This window comes from Protopterus annectens, chromosome 14.part0, assembly GCF_019279795.1.
Source record: "Protopterus annectens isolate FY-2018-M chromosome 14.part0, PAN1.0, whole genome shotgun sequence".
Classification (NCBI taxonomy): Eukaryota; Metazoa; Chordata; order Ceratodontiformes; family Protopteridae; genus Protopterus; species Protopterus annectens.
Window position 1 is genome coordinate 1,110,025,850 of NC_056748.1, and position 24,062 is coordinate 1,110,049,911.

At 38.4% G+C, this 24,062-nt stretch overlaps 1 protein-coding gene across 1 annotated transcript in view; it reads left to right on the plus strand.

Moving 5' to 3' along the window:
- PALD1 (phosphatase domain containing paladin 1) overlaps positions 1-24,062 on the plus strand; it is a gene marked incomplete in the record, with an annotated part of 1,459,376 nt that overhangs the window by 764,686 nt on the left and 670,628 nt on the right. The window contains 1 exon segment of the mRNA XM_044056896.1: positions 20,914-21,048. Within this exon segment, the coding sequence (XP_043912831.1) occupies positions 20,914-21,048 (135 nt within the window).

Consider the following 24,062-nt stretch of genomic DNA (forward strand, 5'->3'; position numbering starts at 1 on the left):
ACCTACACTAAATAAATACTGGAAAACCTCCCCTGCTAGAGCAATGCCCTAGTTGGCTTATGCTCACCCATCTCTTAGGTGAATCCTCTTGCTTTTTCTTGCCTTCTTCCTGTCTGTCCCACATCTTCTTTACCAAATTGTGTTCTGTTTTGCTTTCCTGTACATGTTCCTGAACTTCCATAATCTGTTCTCTTTGGTCTTCTCAGCAGTTGGAGCTACTTGGTCTTCTGCTCTGATGTCCTCATTTCTTCATCCCACAGTGTGCATCCTAACAACCATCTCGGGCACTTCATCTCCATTACCTCTAACCTCCTCAACTGCTTTGCCTTCACTGCCCAGGTTTTGCATGTCTTATTTTTCAGCTTTTTTGGCATTTTCTGTCATAAACTGCACCTGAAAAACTGTGCCAGATGGCTGCAGCCCCTCCAATTCTAGATTTAACCTCCTCATTCAGACTTCTTTTGTCCTCAGCCTCCCCTTCCAAATAATTGAAGATGGTAACCCGCTCCATTATTTTCTTTTCTTCCTCCGTTCTCATCTTCCTCCGATTTCCCCCATTTATTGCCAGTGCAACTGTTCTATCTGTACTTTTTTAGTCTCATGTGCCTTCTCATCAATTTCTAATAGTTAGTTCTACTCCCTGCTCTGTAACATTTTAGTCTAGTAACAATTTGCTGAGTAGAATTTTCAGATTACAGTGACATTTCTATTCCTCTTTGCAGCACTTCCAAGCTGTAGTGTCTTGGTGTGTATATTCCTTCCATTTAGTGGTTCTGGTTTTGCAGTCTGCTTTGTCACTGAGCAGGCTGAAATAAGTTTCATTACCCTTCTACAGATTTTATTTCTACAAGCTGTCCTGTTGTATGAATGACACATGCTTTGTGAATACAACTAAGGTTTTGTACATATATAGGATTTTCTAATGGTATGCCTTGATCTTTGTTGGATTCTTATGCTCTAATGATGTTGGCTTAGGTAAAAAAAAATTCTGTAGGCTTATTCATCTTCTGATTCGCCCTCTCCACTTTGATATTGGTACCCATGAAAAAAGTACCTTATTCTTATTTCATACAACTCTCTAAAGTGGAAATATATTAAATAAGTTCATAGATATTTACAAGGCATGAGGTCCAGGAGACCATTAAGGAGCTTAGCCCTATATCTCAACTACCCTAGGGGGGGGTCATCTTGTTAAGTGATTTTCTCATGGTTACACTGTAGGCAAACGAAGGTTGAGGGAATTGAGCCATGTACCACAGAAAGAAACTTGTTAAAGCCCATAGCCTTAATCCTCTGCAGTAACTGCCAGAGTTGCCTTTATCATGTGTTGCATTAAATTTGCGAGTAGTAGTAACTGACGATACTGCCTTATCAAGCCCAGTTTGTGCTTGTCTGAGTAATATGATAGTTTTTTTATCACTGTGAATGCATACTACTACTGCTTTGTTAGTAAATTTTTATTCTTATATACATAGTGGTCTTTATAAGTGTTACCATACTGCTTTAGTACAACAGTACTCTTCCATCAGTTAAGCCCTTTCATTTAATTTGCACAGTAATATAATGTTGTTTCAGCTATTCTGGATGATAATTTGGCACCTTATAAAGGCATAGTGTCATTGATAGCATGATTTTTAGAGGTCATAGTTTTCAGAGGTTTAATGTTATTGCTGTTAATAGTAGAAAATCTAGCAATGTGACCTTTTATGTCTATAGCTGTTGTATTTCATTTTTCACCAACATATGATACAGATTCTGTTCCACGTCTAGACTGTTGGGTCTGTATACAGTTTCATGGCAAACCATCTTTTCACTAGGGAAACAAAGCATTTATAGACTTTTGGGTTAATATGGCACATCCGTTTTCTTAAAGCAGTAGGTAAATGTCCTTTATATATCAGTTGCTATCATTTCAATCACTTTCTGCAATTTTAGTTTTTATCCTGCTGACTCCCAAGATCTAACTAGAATGTAATTGTGTTGTAAGTTAGATAATTGTGACATTACCATTTTTATGAGAAATTATCCAGGTTTAAAACATTTGAGCTTCGGTCTCTAAGGTAGCACTAGCTGTAGCAAGTAAAGCCGTTTTAACTTTTTCATAATTCTGGTAAGTGGGCCCTTCCATGTCCATGAAGGCTGTCAATTATTTTCAAATTAATTAGGCTAACAAGTTTCTGTCCCAGTCAGTTCAATTGTATCCCTCATGATGAACATATCACTCAAAAGTGGTAAGACGCACCTCAAGGTCTACCTCTCATGTAAGCTGTTTTAACATTGGTAGTGTTCTTGGGGTAGCTGGTAACATTCTTGGGGTAACTAGCTTGTCTGTGATGATATCCTTTTGGTTGAAGATGCTAGGTCTGTAGTAACTGCACCAGTGTGGTCATCATGACACGCACACAACCAAATGTGCAATAAATAACCCCAGGACACTACAAGACTGTCTCACTTTTGTCTCTCTCTGGTGTGTTTTTTTGGTGGCTTTGTGGGAGGTAGTGACATTATCAGTAACAGATCTCAGAACTTAATGGCCACTGCAATCCACCAGTGTAGAAGAATAGGCCACCAGTCTTTTTTAATAGTACAGTTTATTCTGTACAAGTGCAAATAAAACATGTTCTTCCAAGAAAACTATTTTTTGTGATTTTTATCTAAAATATATATCCTGTACTTTTAGTTCAATTCTATACTTCTGGGAGTCCGTCTCTGATAGTAGCTCCCTTTGGATTTCTTCTGGTTGAATAATTTCCAGCTTCTTCTCCAAGGTTGTCCTTCATTTAGTTTTTGTCTTGTGTACAATAGCAACTCTGGACATTAATTTATCTTTGTAACAGAAAAGTGCTGTCTTCCTGAGCTTTCCTCAGCCCTGTTTACATCACATCCAACCATTCTCTAAACAAACCTGCTCTTACTAACAAAGCCAGGTATATGTTTAATATTAAAGCAACAGGCAGTCTTAGTAAAACTCTCTACTGCATTTAAAGAAACATTGTTTTATTTGTTGTGGTTTATTTATATCACTGATATAAGCAGTATTTACACCAGTGTATGCACTTCTAGGCGTTATTTACACCAATTTGTACACACATTTAGGTTACATACATGTACTGTTCACCACATGGTTTTATACTGTATATAGATATTTACATTTCATAAATAGCTGCATTAAATTTCATTGTTCATTAAAATCAATTAGAGTCATAAAATAATGATTTAATACTGAGAGTAGCCACACATGATGCTGTGTGTCTTTTTCCCCTAATATGGTAAATCTTGCTTAAAATAAGTTAAAAAAAAACCCCACACACACAGCAGTCAAGCTGACTCCTGCCATCTATGCTGAGCATTTATCTTCAGTCAGTCACAACCACATTGATATTTATCTCCTGCTATAGCTATAAATCACACTGAAAGTGAGGGAGCAACAAAGCTGCTAAGTGAATGGAACTCAGGAAACCGCTGTGTGCCTTTGATAATGAGGACTGCTGTCCGCTAAATAAGGGAGCAATAAAGCTGCTAAGTGAATGGAACTCTGGGAAACCGCTGTGTCTCCTTTTGATAATGAGGACTGCTGTACGCTAAATAAGGGAGCAATAAAGCTGCTAAGTGAATGGAACTCAGGAAACCACTGATTGCCTTTGATAATGAGGACTGCTGTCTGCTAAATAAGGGAGCAATAAAGCTAATAAGTGAATGGAACCCAGGAAACTGCTGTGTGCCTTTAATAATGAGGACTGCTGTCCTGTAAATAAGGGAGCAGTAAAGCTGCTAAGTGAATGGAACTCTGGGAAACTGCTGTGTGCCTTTGATAATGAGGACTGCTGCCCTGTAAATAAGGGAGCAATAAAGCTTCTAAGTGAATGGAACTCGGGAAACCGCTGTGTGCCTTTGATAATGAGGACTGCTGCCCTGTAAATAAGGGAGCAATAAAGCTGCTAAGTGAATGGAACTCTGGGAAACCGCTGTGTGCCTTTGATAATGAGGACTGCTGCCCTGTAAATAAGGGAGCAATAAAGCTGCTAAGTGAATGGAACTCAGGAAACCACTGTGTGCCTTTTGATAATGAGAACCACTGATATAATTTAACAGTAACTCACCAATGGAGCTTCAGCACTTCTGTTAACATGACCAAGCAGCAAAGTAGCATTCTCAGTGCTTGAACACAATTTTTGCAGAGATTATTAATAAGTCTTGATGCTGACACCTAGGTGAATCTGTGCTTTAGATCCGAATGCACACGCTAACACACAAAAAAAGTTCAAAAAGTTTAGTGTGTCATTTGTCAAATCAGTTGAGTGATGGGCTGGATTAACAGAAATGCTTTGCAGTTCTGCACATGAGCTGCTTAGCTAAGTGACACTGCTCACAATATCTGGAATTGTTAAATATCTGCAGAGGGAAAGACAATCACATAGGTGCAGATGGTTGCACTTCAGGATATGTAAATTAGCAGTACATGACCTGTGCAAGTCGGATGCATCTGAGTTGTGAAACCCATACCAAATACAGAACACAATCTACAGATGCCAGAGCTACATTGCATTGCATGATCTACAAGAACCAAAAACATACTCATAAACTGATACCACTTAAAAATAAATAAAACCATTTTTATTAGGTAGGCTGTGCATGTTAGTGCATTCCTTGACAGGTTGGCACAAAGCACCCTTGAAAGCTATATAAACATAAGTATTTGCGGCTACAGTCTTATGATGTCCACATTTGTGCACACCTGTTAGTAGGTCTCAGGGGAGGGCAGCAAACAGGAGGTCATAAACAAGAGCAACATCTAGGAACATGCATAAAGAAGGCAGAACAACATTATTTTGTGGGGATAAGGTCCCTTCTTTGCTTTATAGATAAGGGAAGGTGAACAGTAGAAAAGACAGAGGGGAGGGTAGGAAGGGGGAAGGACAGTTTGAAGGGGCACATAGTCTCCTAGAACCATACAGACTAACTGGTGGAAGTGCATACATTATGATATCAAATGACTAAAGACAAATGGAGGCTAAACAAATGATAATGGGGAGGGATGGACATCACACTGTCACACTGGGCATGGGGCATAAAGGTGGTACACATAACAGTGGATAGGGTGAGGTATGAAGTGCAGTGTGCCATTTACCACCTCAGCCCATTGCAGTGATCCATCTCCCTGTTATGGATCAGAGTAGCAAGCAGTGTGGACCGTGCCATCCCCTGGTGGCATGAAGGTAGAGCCACCTGGATGAGCAGATCTGCTATTCAGTTCAGGAGATTCTCCACCTGGGCTGTGCACCATCGCACTGCTGTCTTAAATACCTGCTGTAGGTAGGGCAGAACTACCTCAGGCAATGGCTGTGAGCTACCTGCTGTTTCCACACATTGTTTTTTGGAACTAACCATGGTTGGCCACAAACCTCTCCTGCCTGTTGCAGTAGCCAGAATAATTAATGTGTTTTGTTAAACAGCTTGGTGAACTGGTGCAAGGGCAAATTCAATCATGAACCAGGGTAAATAGGAAAAGACAAGACACATTGTAAAATGTCATTTTGAAAGCGTGTGTGTAATAAGAGGTGAGAGAAAAGCATACTGTCTACAGATGCAATATTTATAACTGCAGCAGTCGAGTCGAGATAAAGTTTAAGAAGTCAGCAAGGTGAGTGACAAAATACTTAGCATAGCAGAGTGGAAGTGATGAGGTCTGCCAAGTAGCAACACTGGCAGACAGACACATATATTGTATGAGGAATCGGATGTAACCTCTGGAGTTCAGAAATCTTTCACTTCAACTTCACAAGATAAACATGAGCACAGCATGTGTAGAGATGTAAGGACTGAACAAACTTAAGTATATACAGTGAGAAGACTAAGAAATGTAAAGAATATCTGTTAGCAAGCTATAAAGTTGGATAATACAAAAACATTCCTAAAGAAGAGTGGACTGGAATGCCACATGGTAGGTATGTATTAGTTAGATGGAGTACTAAAAATAAAGTAACTTCGGAGCAACTTCTTGGGAAAATGAGTTATCCTTTGTATCTTGGCAACTTCTTGGGAAAATTAGTTATCCTTTGTATCTTATTTAGTTGCGTTGATTTCTTTGTGTAGAGCTTGACTTAAGTGGTATTCCCGATTTCTGTGATGGTATTACTCCATAAAGCAAGTGTTTTCTTTGTGGAAGGCCCACTTTAGCACTTATTTAAAAGGGGGGTCTAGCTAAAATCAAGGTATCGGAACATCTTAGAGTATATGATTGTGGTTTGTAAAACAAAGTAATTGTAAGGGGTGGGCAATATCTACTGTGTAGTAATTTGAGGGTGAGGGGTTGAGCCTGTAATTGGTCATTGTTTGATCAGTGTTCTACCCAGGTAAACAAATTTAAATAAATAAGTTCAACAGTAGTAGTAGTAATCTAGCAGGTACTACTAACCAGTTGCATTTTAAAATGGTAGTACAGTGGAGTTAGGTACTCTAAGAGTGGTGAACAAATCTCAGGAGTATATTTTCTGTGTACTGTAGTAGGTTGGATTTGTTAGAAAAAGCAAAGAAATTACTTGGAGTGCATATTCTAGTCTAGGTATCGGAACATTAATGGCCAAGGCATGTCTGGCTTCCATGGTTTGCAAGTTAAAGATTCTATAAGGGACTTGTCACTGTGCCAGCATCTTGCTCACCATAGACTGTTTATGCAGAATGAAGGAACGATTTGGACATAAAATGAGACCAAGATAGTTTTGGGAAGAAGTAACTCAAAGAGGAGCACCAATAGGGGTAAGAATATAGATGTTCACATTTTAATTTAGTCTCTGTGACTTTCCAAAGAGCAGTATTTGATTTTTTTTTTTGTGATGAGCTATTTGTGGCTGACCAGTTCCATAAGTGCCTGAAGTCCTCCTTGAGGAATTCTTACTAAGTTGGGGCTACAACCTGCCACTGTAAAAACTGTGCTTGTGTAGAGCATGCAGTTATTCTAGTGAGATCCTATGGAAGGTCATTTGTAAACACGGGAAATTAGTGGACCCAAGTACCAAACCTTGTGATACTCCAGAGATAAACGAACAGGTACCTTTTAGGAAATGTATTCCTAATACCTTAAATGTTCGGTTTAAACCCAAGAATTAATTCATCTGAAAAAAAGAAGGTCGATAGTTTCTCCAGAAGAATGCTGCAATTGACTGTATCAGAGGTGAGTTTCATATGAAAAGAAAGCCACTCAAGTTAGTTGGCTGTTGTCGACATTATCGTAATTCTAGTTTAGTGCACAAATAAGCAGGAAAAGTACTGAAATTAACCTGGGAGCCATGCTATCTGTTGTTGACCAGTATATTTTTGAATGTAATCCCCAGTTTGTTCATATATTAATCTTGCATACATTTGGCTGGGGACACAGGTTAGCAAATGGTCTATAATTGGAGACATTGAAGGTACCTTAATTAATGAGATAATAAAGGCATCTTTGAAACTAAATGAGATGCACCTCATGTGTCAGTTTGTAGGTATGAGTAAGAAGGGGTGCACTTAGTGTGACTACTAGTTTGAAGAATTTTACAGTGAATTGTATGAAAATCATAATTATATGAACATTGTATTTTGTGCAGAAAAAAATTGTACTTGGGTTTTACTGTTTTCTTAAGTGGATGTGTGTCTATTGAATGTACATGTGTAACTGGATGTGTGGCCATTGAGGGTACATGTGTAACTGGATGTGCGGCCACTGAAGGTACAGGTGTAACTGGATTTGTGGCCATTGAAGGTACATGTGTAACTGGATGTGTGGCCATTGAGGGTACATGTGTAACTGGATGTGTGACCATTGAGGGTACATGTGTAACTGGATGTGTGGCCATTGAGGATACATGTGTAACTGGATGTGTAGCCACTGAGGGTACATGTGTAACTGGATGTGTGGCCACTGAGGGTACATGTATAACTGGACGTGTGGCCACTGAGGGTACATGTATAACTGGACGTGTGGCCACTGAGGGTACATGTATAACTGGACGTGTGGCCACTGAAGGCAGATGTGTAACTGGATGTGTGGCCACTGAAGGTACATGTGTAACTGGACATGTGGCAACTGAGGATACATGTGTAACTGGATATGTGGCCACTGAAGGTACATGTGTAACTGGATGTGCGGCCACTGAGGGTACATGTGTAACTGGATGTGTGGCCATTGAGGGTACATGTGTAACTGGATGCGTGACCATTGAGGATATATGTGTAACTGGATGCCTTGCCACTGAAGGTACATGTGTAACTGGATGTGCACCCACTGAAGGTACATGTGTAACTGGATGTCTGGCCACTGAAGGTACATGTGTAACTGGATGTCTGGCCACTGAAGGTACATGTGTAACTGGATGTCTGGCCACTGAAGGTACATGTGTAACTGGATGTCTGGCCACTGAGGGTACATGTGTAACTGGATGTGTGGCCATTGAGGGTACATGTGTAACTGGATGTGTGCCCATTGAGGGTACATGTGTAAGAGGTGTTGATTGAGGTACAACATTAGTAATCCTGAAGAGGATGGAGGTTGCCAGGAGTAAAAGCAGTGTTTTCCTTAATGCTATGGAGCATATCAGTAATGAGGGATGTATATGTTGCTTTCTTGAGGAAAAACTTATTGGTGGCAGTTTGCTTTAAAGTATCCCAGAAATGTTTGCAGTGAGAGTGATAGTTTGCATTATGAGGTGATTTAGTTTTGAGTGAGTTTCTCATAATTCTACTACTTTTACATGGTTTGGAAACAATGGTTTCCAAACAGCAAAATTAATATCTCCCCTCCCTGTCTTGTAGAATAACATATAGGTTGCAAGTGAAGAAAGGCAAATATAGCCATCTAAAAATGCAATTAATAACTAAAGATGCTAAGCCTAATTATTTCTAAAAACCCACAAAGGGCGTATTCTGCTTTGACTTCCTAAATAACAATCCACTGTTTCAGGAATCTGTTTTTAAATCAATGATAAGCACCCCAGCTATTTCACTGTTAGCACACTATTATCTGATGACCCCTCACAACTTTACTGAAACTTATCAACACAGTCTAATCATGAGCTAAGTTATCTAGACTCTCAAAATTCCTCATTTATTTCACCAGTCTTCTATTTTAGACAGATAATGCCAAGGGAAATGTGAAAATATAAAGAAAAAATAATTAAATGCAAAAGACATCCCTAACCCAAATAATGTCCAGCTCTTTCTGAAATCTTTTGCAAAATCACTAACCAAACCTCCACCACAAACTGTCCATCTACTCTATCTATATATCTATCTATCCTGATTGTCTCTCTATGTATCTGTCACAACAGGCATCTTTCCCAAACAATTCATGAACTCGCTCATTATTCAATTTCCCATAAAAGTCCACCATCTGTGCTCCAGATCGGATTGCCATCCTGTCTCTTGGAAAATAAAAACTTCTATATAACCAAATTCAAAGCTATCCCAATAAATATATATGTCCTAATTACTGACACACAGCATGGGTTTAGGAATTACCACTGCACATCATTAGCTGTTATCTGCACAGCTACGGACAATATCACTTTTACAGTAGAAGAGAGAGAGAGGTCTCTGGTGCTTTTGATAGTGTAAACCACAAAATTCTCTTACAAAAGATGCAAATTCCTAAATTTCTTACCAGTGTAATTTAGTAGTTTTTCGACTACTTACAAAGCTATACATTCAATGTCAAAGCAGATAACCTTATCACCTCAGAGAGCAATTTTAAAGCTGAAGACCCACAAGGATCAGTATTAAGCCTTCTTCTACTTCTAATCTTTATTAATGACATTAATACAATCATACCTTCCCCAACAAAATCGCTCTTTAAGCCAGTGAAATCATCCTTTACATGTCAGGTACCATAACTAAGGACTTGCAGTTCTCCCTGAAAAAAAAAAAGACTTTAATACACCATTAATTTGGTTAGAGAAAAACGCTACCAATAAATGTCAGCAAGACCACCACCATGACATTTGGAATGCCAAATACATTTGCAAGCACTGCTACACTAAAAACTGTCAATCCACGAAACATTACTTTAAAGTCACAAGTGATAAATCAATAAAGGTGTATGGAAAAAAAATCCACAAAACATTACTTTGTCAGTCCAGTAATACAAAAATCTAGGGCTAACTGTTGACACTTCTGTCCTTAAAAACTCATACAGAGACTGTAACCAAAAGGTCATATTCTAATTTAAAGCCACACACTCAATATCTAACCATCCAACCCCCAAACTAGAAGAGCCAAAATTAAAGTCTGGATCATTGAGACTTGTAATGTCCTCAGTTTTCAACACTGATATAATTCAGGTAACTGTCAACACAGCCCACTGAGTTTTCTGCCTAGATCCTTGTTATGAAATACCACTGCTTCTCCCATCCTATTCCAACCATATCATGACATACCACGTTTTTCCTTTCATATTCCAACCACATCATGACATACCACGCTTCTCCTTTCATATTCCAACCACATCATATTCCAACCACATCATAACATAACATGCTTCCCCTTTCATATTCCAACCACATCATAACATAACATGCTTCTCCTTTCATATTCCAACCACATCACGACATACCACTACTTCACTCTTCCTAATCCAACCATATCTATGCTTCTTGCCTCCACTCCTTCCTACAAGGTGCACCACAATCACTGTTTCTCTGCCCTTGGATCCAAGTTACAAATTTAGCACTCCCAACATGTACTCAGAAACCAAGATAATACTGCCCATGCACTAGTCAGACCCTCATTCTGTTCAATAATAAGGGGAAAAAAGCTTTGGGAAGATTCTTCCTACAAATTGAAACAGGATCCTAGTAGAAATTAGACAGCTTTTACTAGTCTAAAATCATTTTAATGCAAGACCCTTGACCAGTTAAAGGAAATCGACAAGTATACATCATTTACTGACAAAGGCTAGGCTGGGTACTACCCCTCCCTATTTCTGCACACCATTAACTTAATAGCCATTTTTCAATCTAGCTCAAATCTCTTATAAAGTTCTATCTCATGCATACATAACTTCCTTTCATCTTCCAACTCTAACTTCCCCTTTTTCTAGCTTTCCTCTCAACTAGTCCACATCTTACTCTATCTATTGCAATGTTTACATCCCCTACATCCCAAGACTCTACGTTTACTAGCTGAATCCCTGATCCCTTTATTTTTTTCTGAATACTTAAATACTACAAGCACATTCCACCACATACTTACGTTGATTCACTATGCAAATGTATTCCAGATTGTACCTTATTTCATTGTGGAAATTTCTGATGTGTGTACATACTCCTGAAGAACTAGGTAACTTATAAACCATTTTATTATTTGCTATAACTTGACTAATTTGTGTGTGATATTGTAAATTCTTCATCATGAAATGAAACTGTAAATTGCATGCAATTTTGTGTATAAAATGAACAATGCAACTTTCTGTATAATTTTATGCAGTATCCACCTGAGTCATCATTTTAAAGGTTCAATTCCCCCTACCCAGTTAGCAAACAGAAGGAAATATACTTATCTGCTTTCATTATCTGGGTTTGTCTCATTGCCAAATTCTGCTCATGCGAAAAAAGAAAGGGAACATTAGAGCAAGTGTAAGGTCAGATGCAAGAAGATACAGTCTGTTACATCCATCTCCTTAACTGTGGAACAAGCAGCTGGGTAAGTGTGTGCCCACTTTTCACACGTTAACTTGCTTGTAGAGAAAATGCCAGTTACACCTGGCATGGAAAAGTAGTGTGATTGCTAAAAAATGTAAAGCAGAAACTGGTTTAAAAGTGTTGGAAGAACTTTGTGTTTAGAAACAGTGTTGTAAGGATTAAAATTCTTAAGCTGGCTTTCTGAGAAACACAGTTTTGAAGTGCATGGTTTTATTGAGGAAAACTACTGCATTTGCTTATTAAAAGATCTGCCTTAGACAATTCTGAAATATGTACTGAGAAATGATGCCTACACTGCTGGTTTTAACTTCAGTCTGACCAATATATGTTTTAAAGTCTAACAAATATATCTTTCTTTCAGCTGTTAACATTAGGGCTTGCCACAGCAGATCATCTTGTTTACATTTCTTCCTGCCCTCTGCATCTTGCTATGTCACACCGACCACCTGCATGTCCTCTCTCACCACATCCATAAACCTTATATTAGGGCTTCCTCTTTCCCTGTTACCTGGCAGCTCCATCCTTAGCATCCTTCTCCCAATATACCCAGCATCCTTCCTCAGCACATGTCCAAACCAACGCACTCTCATCTTTCTAGCTTTGTCTCCAAACCGTCCAACCTGAGCTGACCCACTAATATACTAATTTCTAATCCTGTTCATCTTCGTCACACCCAGTGCAAATCTTAACATCTTTAATTCTGCCACCTCCAGCTCTGACTCCTGCCTTTTCATCAGTGCCACCTTCTCCAACCCATATAACATAGCTGGTCTCACTACCACCTTGTAGACCTAACCTTTCACACTTACTGGTTACCAGTCTGTCACAAATCACTCCTGACACACTTCTCCACCCACTCCAACCTGGCTGCACTCTTTTCCTCACCTCTCTTCCGCACTTACCAGTACTCTGAAGTGTTGAGCCCAAGTATTTAAACTCATCCACCTTTGCCAACTCTACTCCCTGCATCCTCACCATTCCTCTGTCCTCCCTTTCATTCACACACACATATTCTGTCTTAGTCCTGCTGACCTTCGTTCCTCTCCTCTCTAGAGCATATCTCCACCTCTCCAGAGTCTCCACAACCTGTACCTTACTCTGACTACAGATCACAATGTCATCCACAAACATCATAGTCCATAGGGACTCCTGTATGACCTCATCTGCCAACTTGTCCATTACCATTGCAAATAAGAAAGGGCTCAGAGTGATCCTTAATGTAATCCCACCTCCACCTTGAGCACATCCATCACTCCTACTGCAGACCTCACTACTGTCACACTGCCCTCGTACATATCCTGTACCACTCTTACATAATTCTATGCCACTCCTGACTTCCTCACACAATACCACAACTCCTCTCTAGGCAACCTGACATATGCTTTCTCTAAGTCTACAAAGACCCAATGCAACTCCTTCTGACCTCTATACTTCTCCATCAACACCCTCAGTGCAAACATCGCATCTGTAGTGCTCTTTCCTGGCATGAAACCGTACTGCTGATCACTAATCATCACGTCCCTTCTTAACCTAGCTTCCATTACTCTTTCCCACAACTTCCTGCTGTGGCTGATGAGTTTTCTCCCTCTGTAGTTACTACAGCTAGGCACATCACCCTTAAAAATCAGTACCAATACACTTCTCCACTACTCCGGCATCCTCTCACTTTCCAAGATTTTGTTAAACAATCTGGTTAAAAACTGCACTGCCATTTCTCCTAAACACCTCCATGCTTCCACATGATATGTCTAAAGCAGTTCAACGCTACTGATGCACTCATGTAAACATAAACATTTTGTCTTGTCCTGTGATAAGGCATAGAATTCTACTGGGGAAGCGCTGTGGCACGTAAATGTAGAAAGATGCAACTCAAATGAGTGTGTTCTTTGACAGAAAAAGAAAAAATGATTACTGATGTGTGTAAAGCTAATAAATTTATGATCTGTAGTATAAAATCTTAAATACTAAAGGAAACCATTTTAGAATGTGATGTTTCAGTGGAAAGCATATACTTTTTATGTAATGCAGGTATTTCCTGCATTTGTGAATTATGTTTTTAAATCAGGTGAAAGTCTCCTAATGCACTCAAAAAAGAATTGCATTGCTTCATAAACGTTGTTTTGGTAGTAGCTGTTGAAAACGGTAAATCCTGCTTACTAACAAGTAAATGTGGACAGCACTGACAAATAGCAGAACTTAATAGAATTAAATTTTACTAGGGTGTAAAGTGCTTTAAAGTGCACTGAATCACTCTTACCAGGTGTTTTGACTTGCAAAGTGTTTAACTTTATATAATAGTGAATCATTTATGCTTTGTGAACAGTAGCAAGAAACGTGATGATACTGTCTGCAACACCCAAGTAATCAAAAGCAAATCTTCTTGAGTAGTTAACTGGTAACACTCAAGAACTGGTAAATGTAAAAGGATATTTGTCCTTTGCTTATATTGAGGGTATTTGTGGCAGTTAAATGGTATCCTGGAAATTTTATTTCTTCCATTTTTATCAGGAATGTCTTAGCTGGGTTGGAAATCCCTTTTCAGTGGAGGCATAGGGAGAAAAGCTCCAAAGACATTATCAGTCAATATACACTACAGAGTGGAATAACCGTGCATAAAATATGCAGTATATAGTTGAACAGACGTATACATTTAAGATAAATAGACACAATAAAACATTGTATAATACTCGTTATTAAGGTAAGGAAGGTAAAGAACAAAATGGAATATTGTAGAAAAGTAATTTATATTGCAGTAGAAAATGGCAATTATAGAAGACATTAAAAGGAAGTTCTTTTTGGGTGTTATGCTAAAGACTTGCAATAAAAATAGATGTGTGTGTAACAGAGGGGATTTATCACAACATTTAAGGCATTTTGTGAAATCATAAGTTGGTGTAGAGTTCTGTTTTTAAAGATAAAATCCACTGAAAGGAGAAGAGAGGGTTCATTATTTTTAAAAATGTACTGATTTTAAAGGTGACCGGCTTAACTGGGAAATAGTATTCATTGTTAAGTAAAGCAAGAAAGATGTTTGTTCTAAACGTAATAAGTGCGTGCAAGCCTGGTAAAGCTGATGTGAATTGCTTGTACTGATCAGTAAGTGGTAAATGAGGTACTAAGCAAATCTGTACTTGTGCTACTGTCAAGAAATTTGAACAAATGTTGAGCTCCGCTGAGATACCGCACCATGGTTTGCAAAAGAAAGCGGTGCTGCCCAAAAATGTATGGACACAAGTGCACTCCTTGTGGTAGAACAGAATGAAAATCTTTTGCATCAGAATATCTTTGTTAGTCCTGAACAAATTAAGGTTTTGCAGAGCAACGTTGAAAATTTGCAAAGTGAAAACTTATTTGAAAGTGTCAATTCTGGCTCAAACATTTATAAGAGAGCTAGTACAGATGACCCTGTTGAGCAATTCTGAGTGCATTGTCAAGAAACTCGAAACCTTAAGAAAGGCAATGGAGCATGCTCGAAGAGACTTAATTGTGCAAAATGTGAAAATAAATTATCCGCTGTTTCAGTCTCTGTGAATGGTGTACAGATTTGCAAGAACAAAATATAGAGTTATTAGATGAGGGTGTAGAAATACCAATGCAACCAGGGGTGCTGTCCCCAGACTAAGACTCAACAGAAGTGTAGGAACTGATGGCTTCTGATAGAGAAAGCAAAGATGACCTCAAGTATTAAAAGTTTGTTAGCTGATCTTGACCAGAAAAAGACATGACAAAATAAAATAAATCTAGACAAAGACATAGACAATAAACAAAATAAACTGGCAAAATTGTTGACTTGTCCAGAACTTTCTGTAGATGCGATAAAAGTAAAACATGAAAATAAACTTGAAAGTGTTAAGTCAAGTAACATAAATAAAAATGAAAAAGCTACATGACCTGGTACTTCGACCAAAACGACTAAAGAGAAACAGTTAAAGGTTGGCTCTGAAACTAGTGTTTACAGAGTGGGAAAAAAATGTTGACAGGAGCTACAAGAGAATAACAGTAGCTTGTGTGACGTTAATACAAAATGCCAGAATTTGATGGCTGAAAAAATAATTACTAAAGGCCCACCTGCAGGAGACTTAAAGAAAGGCAAGAACTACACACACAGTTGTGCTCAGTACAGTAGTGACATTACCCAATATGTAAAGCAAGAGAAACCTAAAAGCATAAATGTAACTAAACGGTCAACATTGATCAGGGAGAACTCAGAAAAAAAAGCTGTATGTAAAGGAATACAGAAGTGCAGTAACAATGACCTGCATTTACATGAGCGGCACATTCAGGAGCTGGAGCAAAAACAATGGTAAAAGAATGAAAGCCTTACTAGTATACTACAGGTAGAAAAGAGAAAGTTGTATCACATACTGAATGAATAGTATGACTGTATTATCAAGGTAACCATTATGTGCAAAAGTAGGGAGGATGAAAATAAAATCCAAAGTAAATCCTTGGGAGGAGACAAATGGTAACATAAAATGTTTGTCAACTTTCCTTCTCAAATGAGATGATGAAAAGAAGCCGTGTATCTTGTAAAAAGCATGCAGAAGGAAAAATAGTACCCCTAAACAGAAAGATGACACACACTAACTTTCTGAAGTTGAGAAAGGCAATCGGTATGGAGAACAGCAGAGATATTTGGAGCTTGGAAGCCATTGAAGCCACAGGTCAAGAACTGTACTGAAGGCCAGACTAGAATAACAAGTGATTTCATAAACCAAAACTGATGTAGAACAACTGCTGTGTGATGTCTGACAGTGCTGTTTTGGTGCAGTCTGGGAGGAGGATCCACACCTGGTTAAAGCGGAGAAGGCCACATCCTGTTTCTATAAAAAGAAAGGATATAGTAACAGAGAAACAGATGGTCACCTCTGCAGTGTAGTGGGCTTTCTGTGGAGAGACATTCAGCTGTCAAGGGACAGAAAGACAGATGGAGGTCAGAAAGTCTTTTAAGGCCATAGGCCAAAGAGAAAAATGGAGTGTTATTGCAAACTTGGGGCACACTGCAAAGGTGAAAAAATTGTTTTTCTTCTGGATTACTTGTTTATATTTTGTAAATTTTTTTGAAAGGTTGTACAGACTATTGGAATGGGGCTTGAGCTTTTATTCCCTAAAAGTAGTATACCTGTTTATGTAAACTGAGTGCATTTATGCATGCCAGCATATCTACAGTGCCCCCTACGTCTGAAGCAGTAATGGAATCATAAACTGTTCTAGGAACACTGCAAAACATAGTGGGTTCCTTTACAGTACTACACCTCTGTGTAAAATTGTTTCTTTAATGCCTTTGTCAACATTGTAGCAGTTTATGGACTTTCCGCATTGTTAATCATGCTGTGCAGATCTTTTGTATGTGAACCGTTTAGCAGCTCAGCAGCAGTTTTTTGTAGACATATTGCACTGCCGTCCCTAAACTGGTCTTTTCATTGCACGTCTATATGCATTGTCCCTTGCATTGCAGACTCTTTCTATGGATCTTGCCCTTTATGCTTCCTGTGAAAGGGAGGCATAATGTTACACATTTTACTGTACATTTTCCTCACCTAGTCCTTTTACAGCAGATTCCAGTGGGAGAAATATATTAGAAATTGCTAATGGCACAGGGTAAGTGCTGATTCATAAAGATTTCTGACACTAAGTATGCAAGTGATGCAGGAGCGCGTTGCAAAATATTCCAATGGACTGAGTGCAGTACAAGCTCATACAAGCAGAAGCTCCATTGTCACTGTGTGTGGGCCTAGACTATTGGGCCTATATTACATTATCGAAGTTTTAAAAGTTCGAATCACTAAAGGTCGAACTTTGATCATTGAACCTTTAAGACTTCAAATATGAAAAAAAAAAATTTTTGAAACAAGACAAGAAAAAAAAAAAGGTGTAAGCAGGGCCCCCAACGTTGGGGGCTGTGCCCTCCCACCCCCTGCTACTGAAATATTCCAACTCCAAGATTGCACTTCAGTTCACTACAGTGCGAAAATGGAAGATTTTGTTTCCTACACTGTAGTGCAATCTCAGAGTTGGTATATTTAAAGAGTGGGGGGCACAACCCCCCACGTGGGTGGTGCAGGGGAGCTTGTCCCCTTGCTTACACTTTTTTTCTTGTTTTGTTTCAAAAAAGTTTTTTTTGTCATATTCGAAGTTCTTCGTTCATTAAAGTTCGAACTTTAGTGATTCGAACTTTTAAAGCTTTGATAATGTGATATAGACCCAGACTATTTGAGTGCACACCTGCAGTGCTGTGACTTGTACATTACCTGAGGGAGACTCTAATAAAGTAGTTTATTTTGTTACACTGGTGCCCATTGCTGCGCACCTGCATTGCTATGATTGGTGCTGAAGGAGACAATAATAAAGCAGTTTATGTTCTTATATTGGTGTCCATGGGTGCACAGCAGCATTGCTGTGATTGGTACATTACCTGAAGGGGACAATAATACAGAAGTTTATTTCATTACCCTGGTGTCCATGGGTTGATATCAGCATTGCTGTGATTGGTACATTACCTGAGGGAGACACTAACAGCATTAGCTTTGATGAGCCCCTGAGAGCACACCTCTGCAGTTTGTGGAGCAGTTAGTCTGCAAGTAGTTCCAGCATAACTTTCTAAGGCTGCAGCACATTGTACTTTGCAAGGCATAGTTCTGTGATGTGCAGAACATATGGTGTGTGACTTCATTTGCATATGTACCACATACCTCCATTCTGCAGGTGTACCACATACCTCCATTCTGCAGGCGCACAGTAATGTAAGCTGCTATGTAGTGGAGTATCGGTACATTTTAGAATTCATAACACTCCAGAATGTGGTTATTGATTCTTAACAGAGCTATGCAATTGCTTATGTTTATGAATATTGTTGTTTGTGTTTTCTTGTATATAAACTTATCTTTGCATTGTATAATGTGTGGAAAAAGTTCCATCTGGGCTTAGTTCACTTGCCTTGGTAACAAAAGATAAAATACACTTTGCAGGTAGTTTAGTCTCTCTGTCATAACACTGTACTTTACTGGGTAATATCTGGAAATAATTTACTCTGACCAATACACTGATCTATTTTTCAAATAAGTAAATAATCAAAATTTGGCTAAACTGCAAGCTTGACTAAAACAAATTATTTTATTCAGTATGGTATTTATGACGACATCTGCCTTTCTTATCAGTTTATCTGTATTTATTATTAAAGTTAGTGAACTTGAAATTTCGATACTTGTGTATTATCACAACCAGATGTTTGCGGTTGCGAATTTCGCTTAGTTGAAAACAGATGAGCGCATGAAACACTGTAAAGTGTTCTGCAGACTCCTTTTGGCTGTTGAAAAACCTGTGGATTACCTTGAGGGACAAAAAAAAATTCAGAAATACTCTTCCCGTGCATTACAAATGCAGGCTGGTATTGTCACCCATGCTTTCTTACTGATGAATGGAATTTTTGAATGGTCAGGAACGAAGCCCTCAAACAAGGAAAATGCACACAGGAATTTTTTGGGTTGTAAAGTAATCCTTTCTTAAAAACTGTTAGCATACTGCATGATAACTTTTGCAATGGGAAAATGACACACAGTAATGCTTGTAAAAATGCAGGGTGGATGATGTTGATAGGTGATTGCGGGCTCCTGAGTACACATAGTAAGAACAATACGGAAAAAGTGTTTGTCTGATTATGCGCTTCTTCCTGTCGTTAGTGGAATATAGCAGGTTTTTCATTTGAACCTGAACCCATGTTAACAAATTATTAAAAAGTAAAAGTGGAGAAAAACCATTACTCCTGCGTCTGTATACTTTATATGTGGGGGAAAAGTAGTCAGCAATTGCAGTAACTCACACAGCAGCCCTGACAGTTGAAGTCTGTATGCACTTTACTGCCAGTGACAAAGTGCATACTGAAACAACAGCATTCAGTTTATTTGTTACTGACAACCCTGCCTAAAAGCACATTTGTTGTGAAAGAGAACCCTTTCTCTGACATTGTCGCACCTTTAACACTTACATGTAAACATCAGGAAGCAACAATAATTATCGCAAAAATCTGGTTGGATAATAAACAAGTACCGAAATTTCTTGTCCCAAGCAACAACCACCTCAGCTCCAACCCCAACAAACCAGGCCACGCTGCATCAACCACTCTTTCTCCATTTTTGCTCCTGAAATATGGGAATCCTTCCCCAGCTACTGAAAGAACTACAACATTTATTCGATGGTGTAAACCTGAAATATAATGTGAATTGTTAAAATGCACATTTCTCTTGTAATTGTAGCTACATCTGTTAATTGTTAATGTACAGATTTTGTTATGTGTTACTTTTTGTCCTGTTTTTAAGTACTTGTTATAGCCTGTCTGTTTTCTTTTTTCTCTACTTGGTGAATTATTATACCCAAGCAGTACCTTCATATGGTCAGTTATACCACCCTGCTAATGAAATGCAAAATAAATATTAAAAAAAAAAGCATTAACTTATAGATAAGCTAATATAAATATTAATTGTGTTACTTGCACATTGGTTAATTTGTAATTCACGACCGTATTTTATTTTGTTACTAATTTAACATTAGCCACGTCAGCAGAATAACTTTGAAGAAGCATTGCTGTATTATATAGCAAGAAAGTTTTATTTACAATTTTTGGTTAGGGTGGGAAGGTTATAAACCACACTAAGAAGCAAGACTAGTTGAGGATATGGGAGTGAAAGAATGGAGTTTGTGTTTTTGCATTTCCTTTCTCAATTTACTTTATTTCTATAAATGTGCATTTCCTTTCTCAATTCACTTTATTTCTATAAATGTGTTAATGTTTTCTCATGAGGTGCATCATTCTTGTCTTCATTACGTATTAATGTCAATCATTTGTAATGCATTTCCAAAATGAACGGATGCATTTACATTCAGAATAAAATCACATTAATCTCTTAAGGTCTGCTTGACTGGTATGGTGTTTAGATTTTAAAATGTACTTCCTTTTGGGTTCCCGCATGAGTTATACAAGTTATGATTTGGTGCAGAGATCAGCATTCGTAACATGGGAACGACGGGGCACAACATTTTGCCCTGAGAATAACAATTTTGAGAATCTGGTAGTTTGTGTTGAATCAGATATATTGCCACAAGTCTGAGATCTCAGTAAGGCTTTTTTGAATGTAATTGGTTAACTATGTAAGTACAGTTCTCAACCGTAATATTGTTAAGCTAGTTCAAACCTGGTGAAACTGTCTATGAACCTTGTATAAAGTATACCTGTAATTTTACATTTTAGTACTCGCTGGCCTTTGCGTTGCCCTTCAGCAGATGGATGACTGGCTGCCCTTGGATATACAGGCTGCTGTCAAACATGAATATGGCAGAGATTAATGCACCTGGAGAGCTAATAACCAAAGGGACACGAGTTTTAGTAAGTGCATGTTTATTTTGTATTTTATATGTGGTGTTAACTCAAGTTAGAGCAGTGATCCATAAAGACCTTTTTCAGACTCAGTCTGGCAGCACTGTCTAGTTAAGTGACTTTCGCAGTATGCAAATGGGTGCTTTGGGAATCAACACTGGACTAAAGGAAACATCTTATAAACAACTCTAGTTGTATGTGATAATTGCCACACTTCACCTTTTGTAGGATAACATAATTTATAATGAAAATAAATATAATATTATATTATGCTATATTGTATTATATCATATTATATTGTCATAGTATATTATATATGATGTTATTATTTGCGCAAGTAATTAGTACTTGTGTGTACTTTTTTGTAAAGTGTAAAATCAAGGTTTACACATATCCTTACCTGTAAGGTATTAACTAGCATAGACTAAGTTAAGTTTATTGGGGATCATGGTGGCATTTGTGCAGTTCACACATATCCTTACCTGTAATGTAGTAACTAGCATAGACTAAGTTAAGTTTATTGGGGATCATGGTGGCATTTGTGCAGTTCACACATATCCTTACCTGTAAGGTATTAACTAGCATAGACTAAGTTAAGTTTATTGGGAGTCATGGTGGCATTTGTGCAGAACAGTGATTTATCCATACAGTGTTTATACAGACTAATTACTCCCTGAATTTTCAAAACTACTTTTCCACAGAGAGGGTTGTAGACCTGTGGAATTGATGTATTGAGTGGGTGGTGTACAGAAACATCCAAGGAGGGTTTTGTTTGGTGGAAAATAAGTTGAGGGTAAGGTACATATCTGAGGAGGGGGGGGCTAGAATATTCATGTACTTAAAGGGGAGGCTAGGGAGACTTGTCTTTCTGCAATCAAGTAATGCAATTCAGTGCTTAACTTGAATATTGTGTATTAAAATTCAATAGTGTTTTATAGGTCAATGTAATTAGAAACACATTTTCTTTAGTCTGGACAATATATGTTGCCATGTAGAATATATTTGACTTTTTGCATCTTCTCTTTATTTTTCACATTGCTGGACCGGACAAGTGCACTTCACAGAAATTCCATTTTCACATGAGATCAGGTGGGTTTCTAGGATAGATAGGATAGTGATATCTAAGCCAGTAAATCAAACGTACCTGCTTGGATGTTTATCAGTTAAGGAGAAACACTGAATTAAAAGCCCAAGTAAGCCATTTTATAAGTTAAAGAATGAAGGAAATGGTGGTGGTGATTGGGGTGGTTGCATGAAGAATGAAAGGCACAGAAGTAGGAGTGCTGTGGCGAGAGAGAGAAATAAGAGATAATATGAGGCTGGGGGCATGGAGCAATCATAGGCTGACTGCAATGGCTGAAACGTAAGGCCACAAGAAATAAGGAGATGAAGGTAGATGGGTAAACTTGGAGCAAATGGGCCATGGCTGAGCAGGAAATCGTGTTACGCATGAGTGCCCCCAAACAGCCACTGCCCATTCATTCCTCTCTCCCCTTTCCATCTCTGTCAGGTGCCCAAGCTGTTGCTTGAACTCTGGCTACATGGCCTTTATTCCTGTATGTCAGTGCGACTGGCTGACAGCTTCACTTTTTTCTAACAAATAAACTAAACTGAATGGGAAAAGTATCTCATAATTACATTTGGCTTACTCAGTTTGTGCACTTTTAATTAATTGAATTGCATTCTTCACTTTTTAATTACTTTATGTGCTACCCATGTTAAGGAACATTCCCTCAAAATAAACGCAATTTGTGCACCTAAATGGTGCATAAAACAATGTGGAAAGATATAAGGATGATAATATCTGACCACAATGGCTTACTTTGCAGCGGTGCAGCCATTAGCATTGTCGCTTCACAGCAACAGGTTCTTCAGTTTGATTCCTGTCTGGTGTGCCTTCTGTGTGGAGTCTGCATGGCCTCCCTGTGTTCACATGGGTTTCCTCCAGGTGCTGCGGTTTCCTCCCGTGTTCCAAAGACTGGACACTCTAAATTGACCTTAGGTGTGAGTGATTGTGCAGGTATGTGGTAAGAATGAACTACCGCGACAGGGCTAGCTGCCTGCCAGTGTAAACCTTGGCTCTAGATGATTCACTGTTGAAGTGACACCCCAACCCCATGTGCAAAAATGGGAAAAGGCTTAATTTATAGCACAACTTTATGTTAACAAAATAGTTGACATGGCAACCAGCAGATGGCTGTCACTTCACAAAATACCACCTAATCTAACACTTCAGAGTTCTGCATAGCTTCTGTCATCGTTTAACTACACTAAGAAAATGGATAGGTTTATACTGTGCATGTGGGTACAAGTGAGAATATTAAAACTGTTAAGAAAGATGCTTATCTGTTAAAGTCTTTGCTGCGTGCATTTGACTTTCATGCGATGATCCTTTCCTTATGCATTTGACATTTAAACCATGTGTAGCGTCCTTTAATGTTTCTGTTTTCCTTTATATTGAAAAGGGTATTTTTTAAACTATTAGCCCCAGTGTCTACGCTCTTATTTAATGATATATCATCTGTAATAAAAGGGTTTTCTACCCATTGCATAAATGCTCATATTATGTGAGGAATGCACTCACAGTAAACAAGCCTGTTGACATTGATGTAGGCTTTAATACAGCGATAATTTGACTTTCGTAGTTTGCTTTTAACATTTGTCAGATTTCTCTCTCTCTCTTTTTTGAGTTGCTCCTTTTCAGAATTACAGAAATGTTGTCATAATCAGTTGATAGTCTGGGGTAATTCTAATACCGATTCAGTAACCACAGGTCACCGTTACAACTTGTTGCTCCCAAGTAGATGCGTTACAAGTCAGTGGATGGTATTTGTCCTTGGAAGTAAATCTCAGGGATTGTTTCAATTATAGTAGCAACAATGATTTACTGGTTTTAAACTTTGAACTTTTCTCCATGGTTCTGTGACCCGGGAGATGGTACATGTAACTCTGAGGTATGTGGTACATGGTACAGAAAGGCAAAAAACATCATTTTTTAGCCGAATGAAAGTTTAACTGATTGT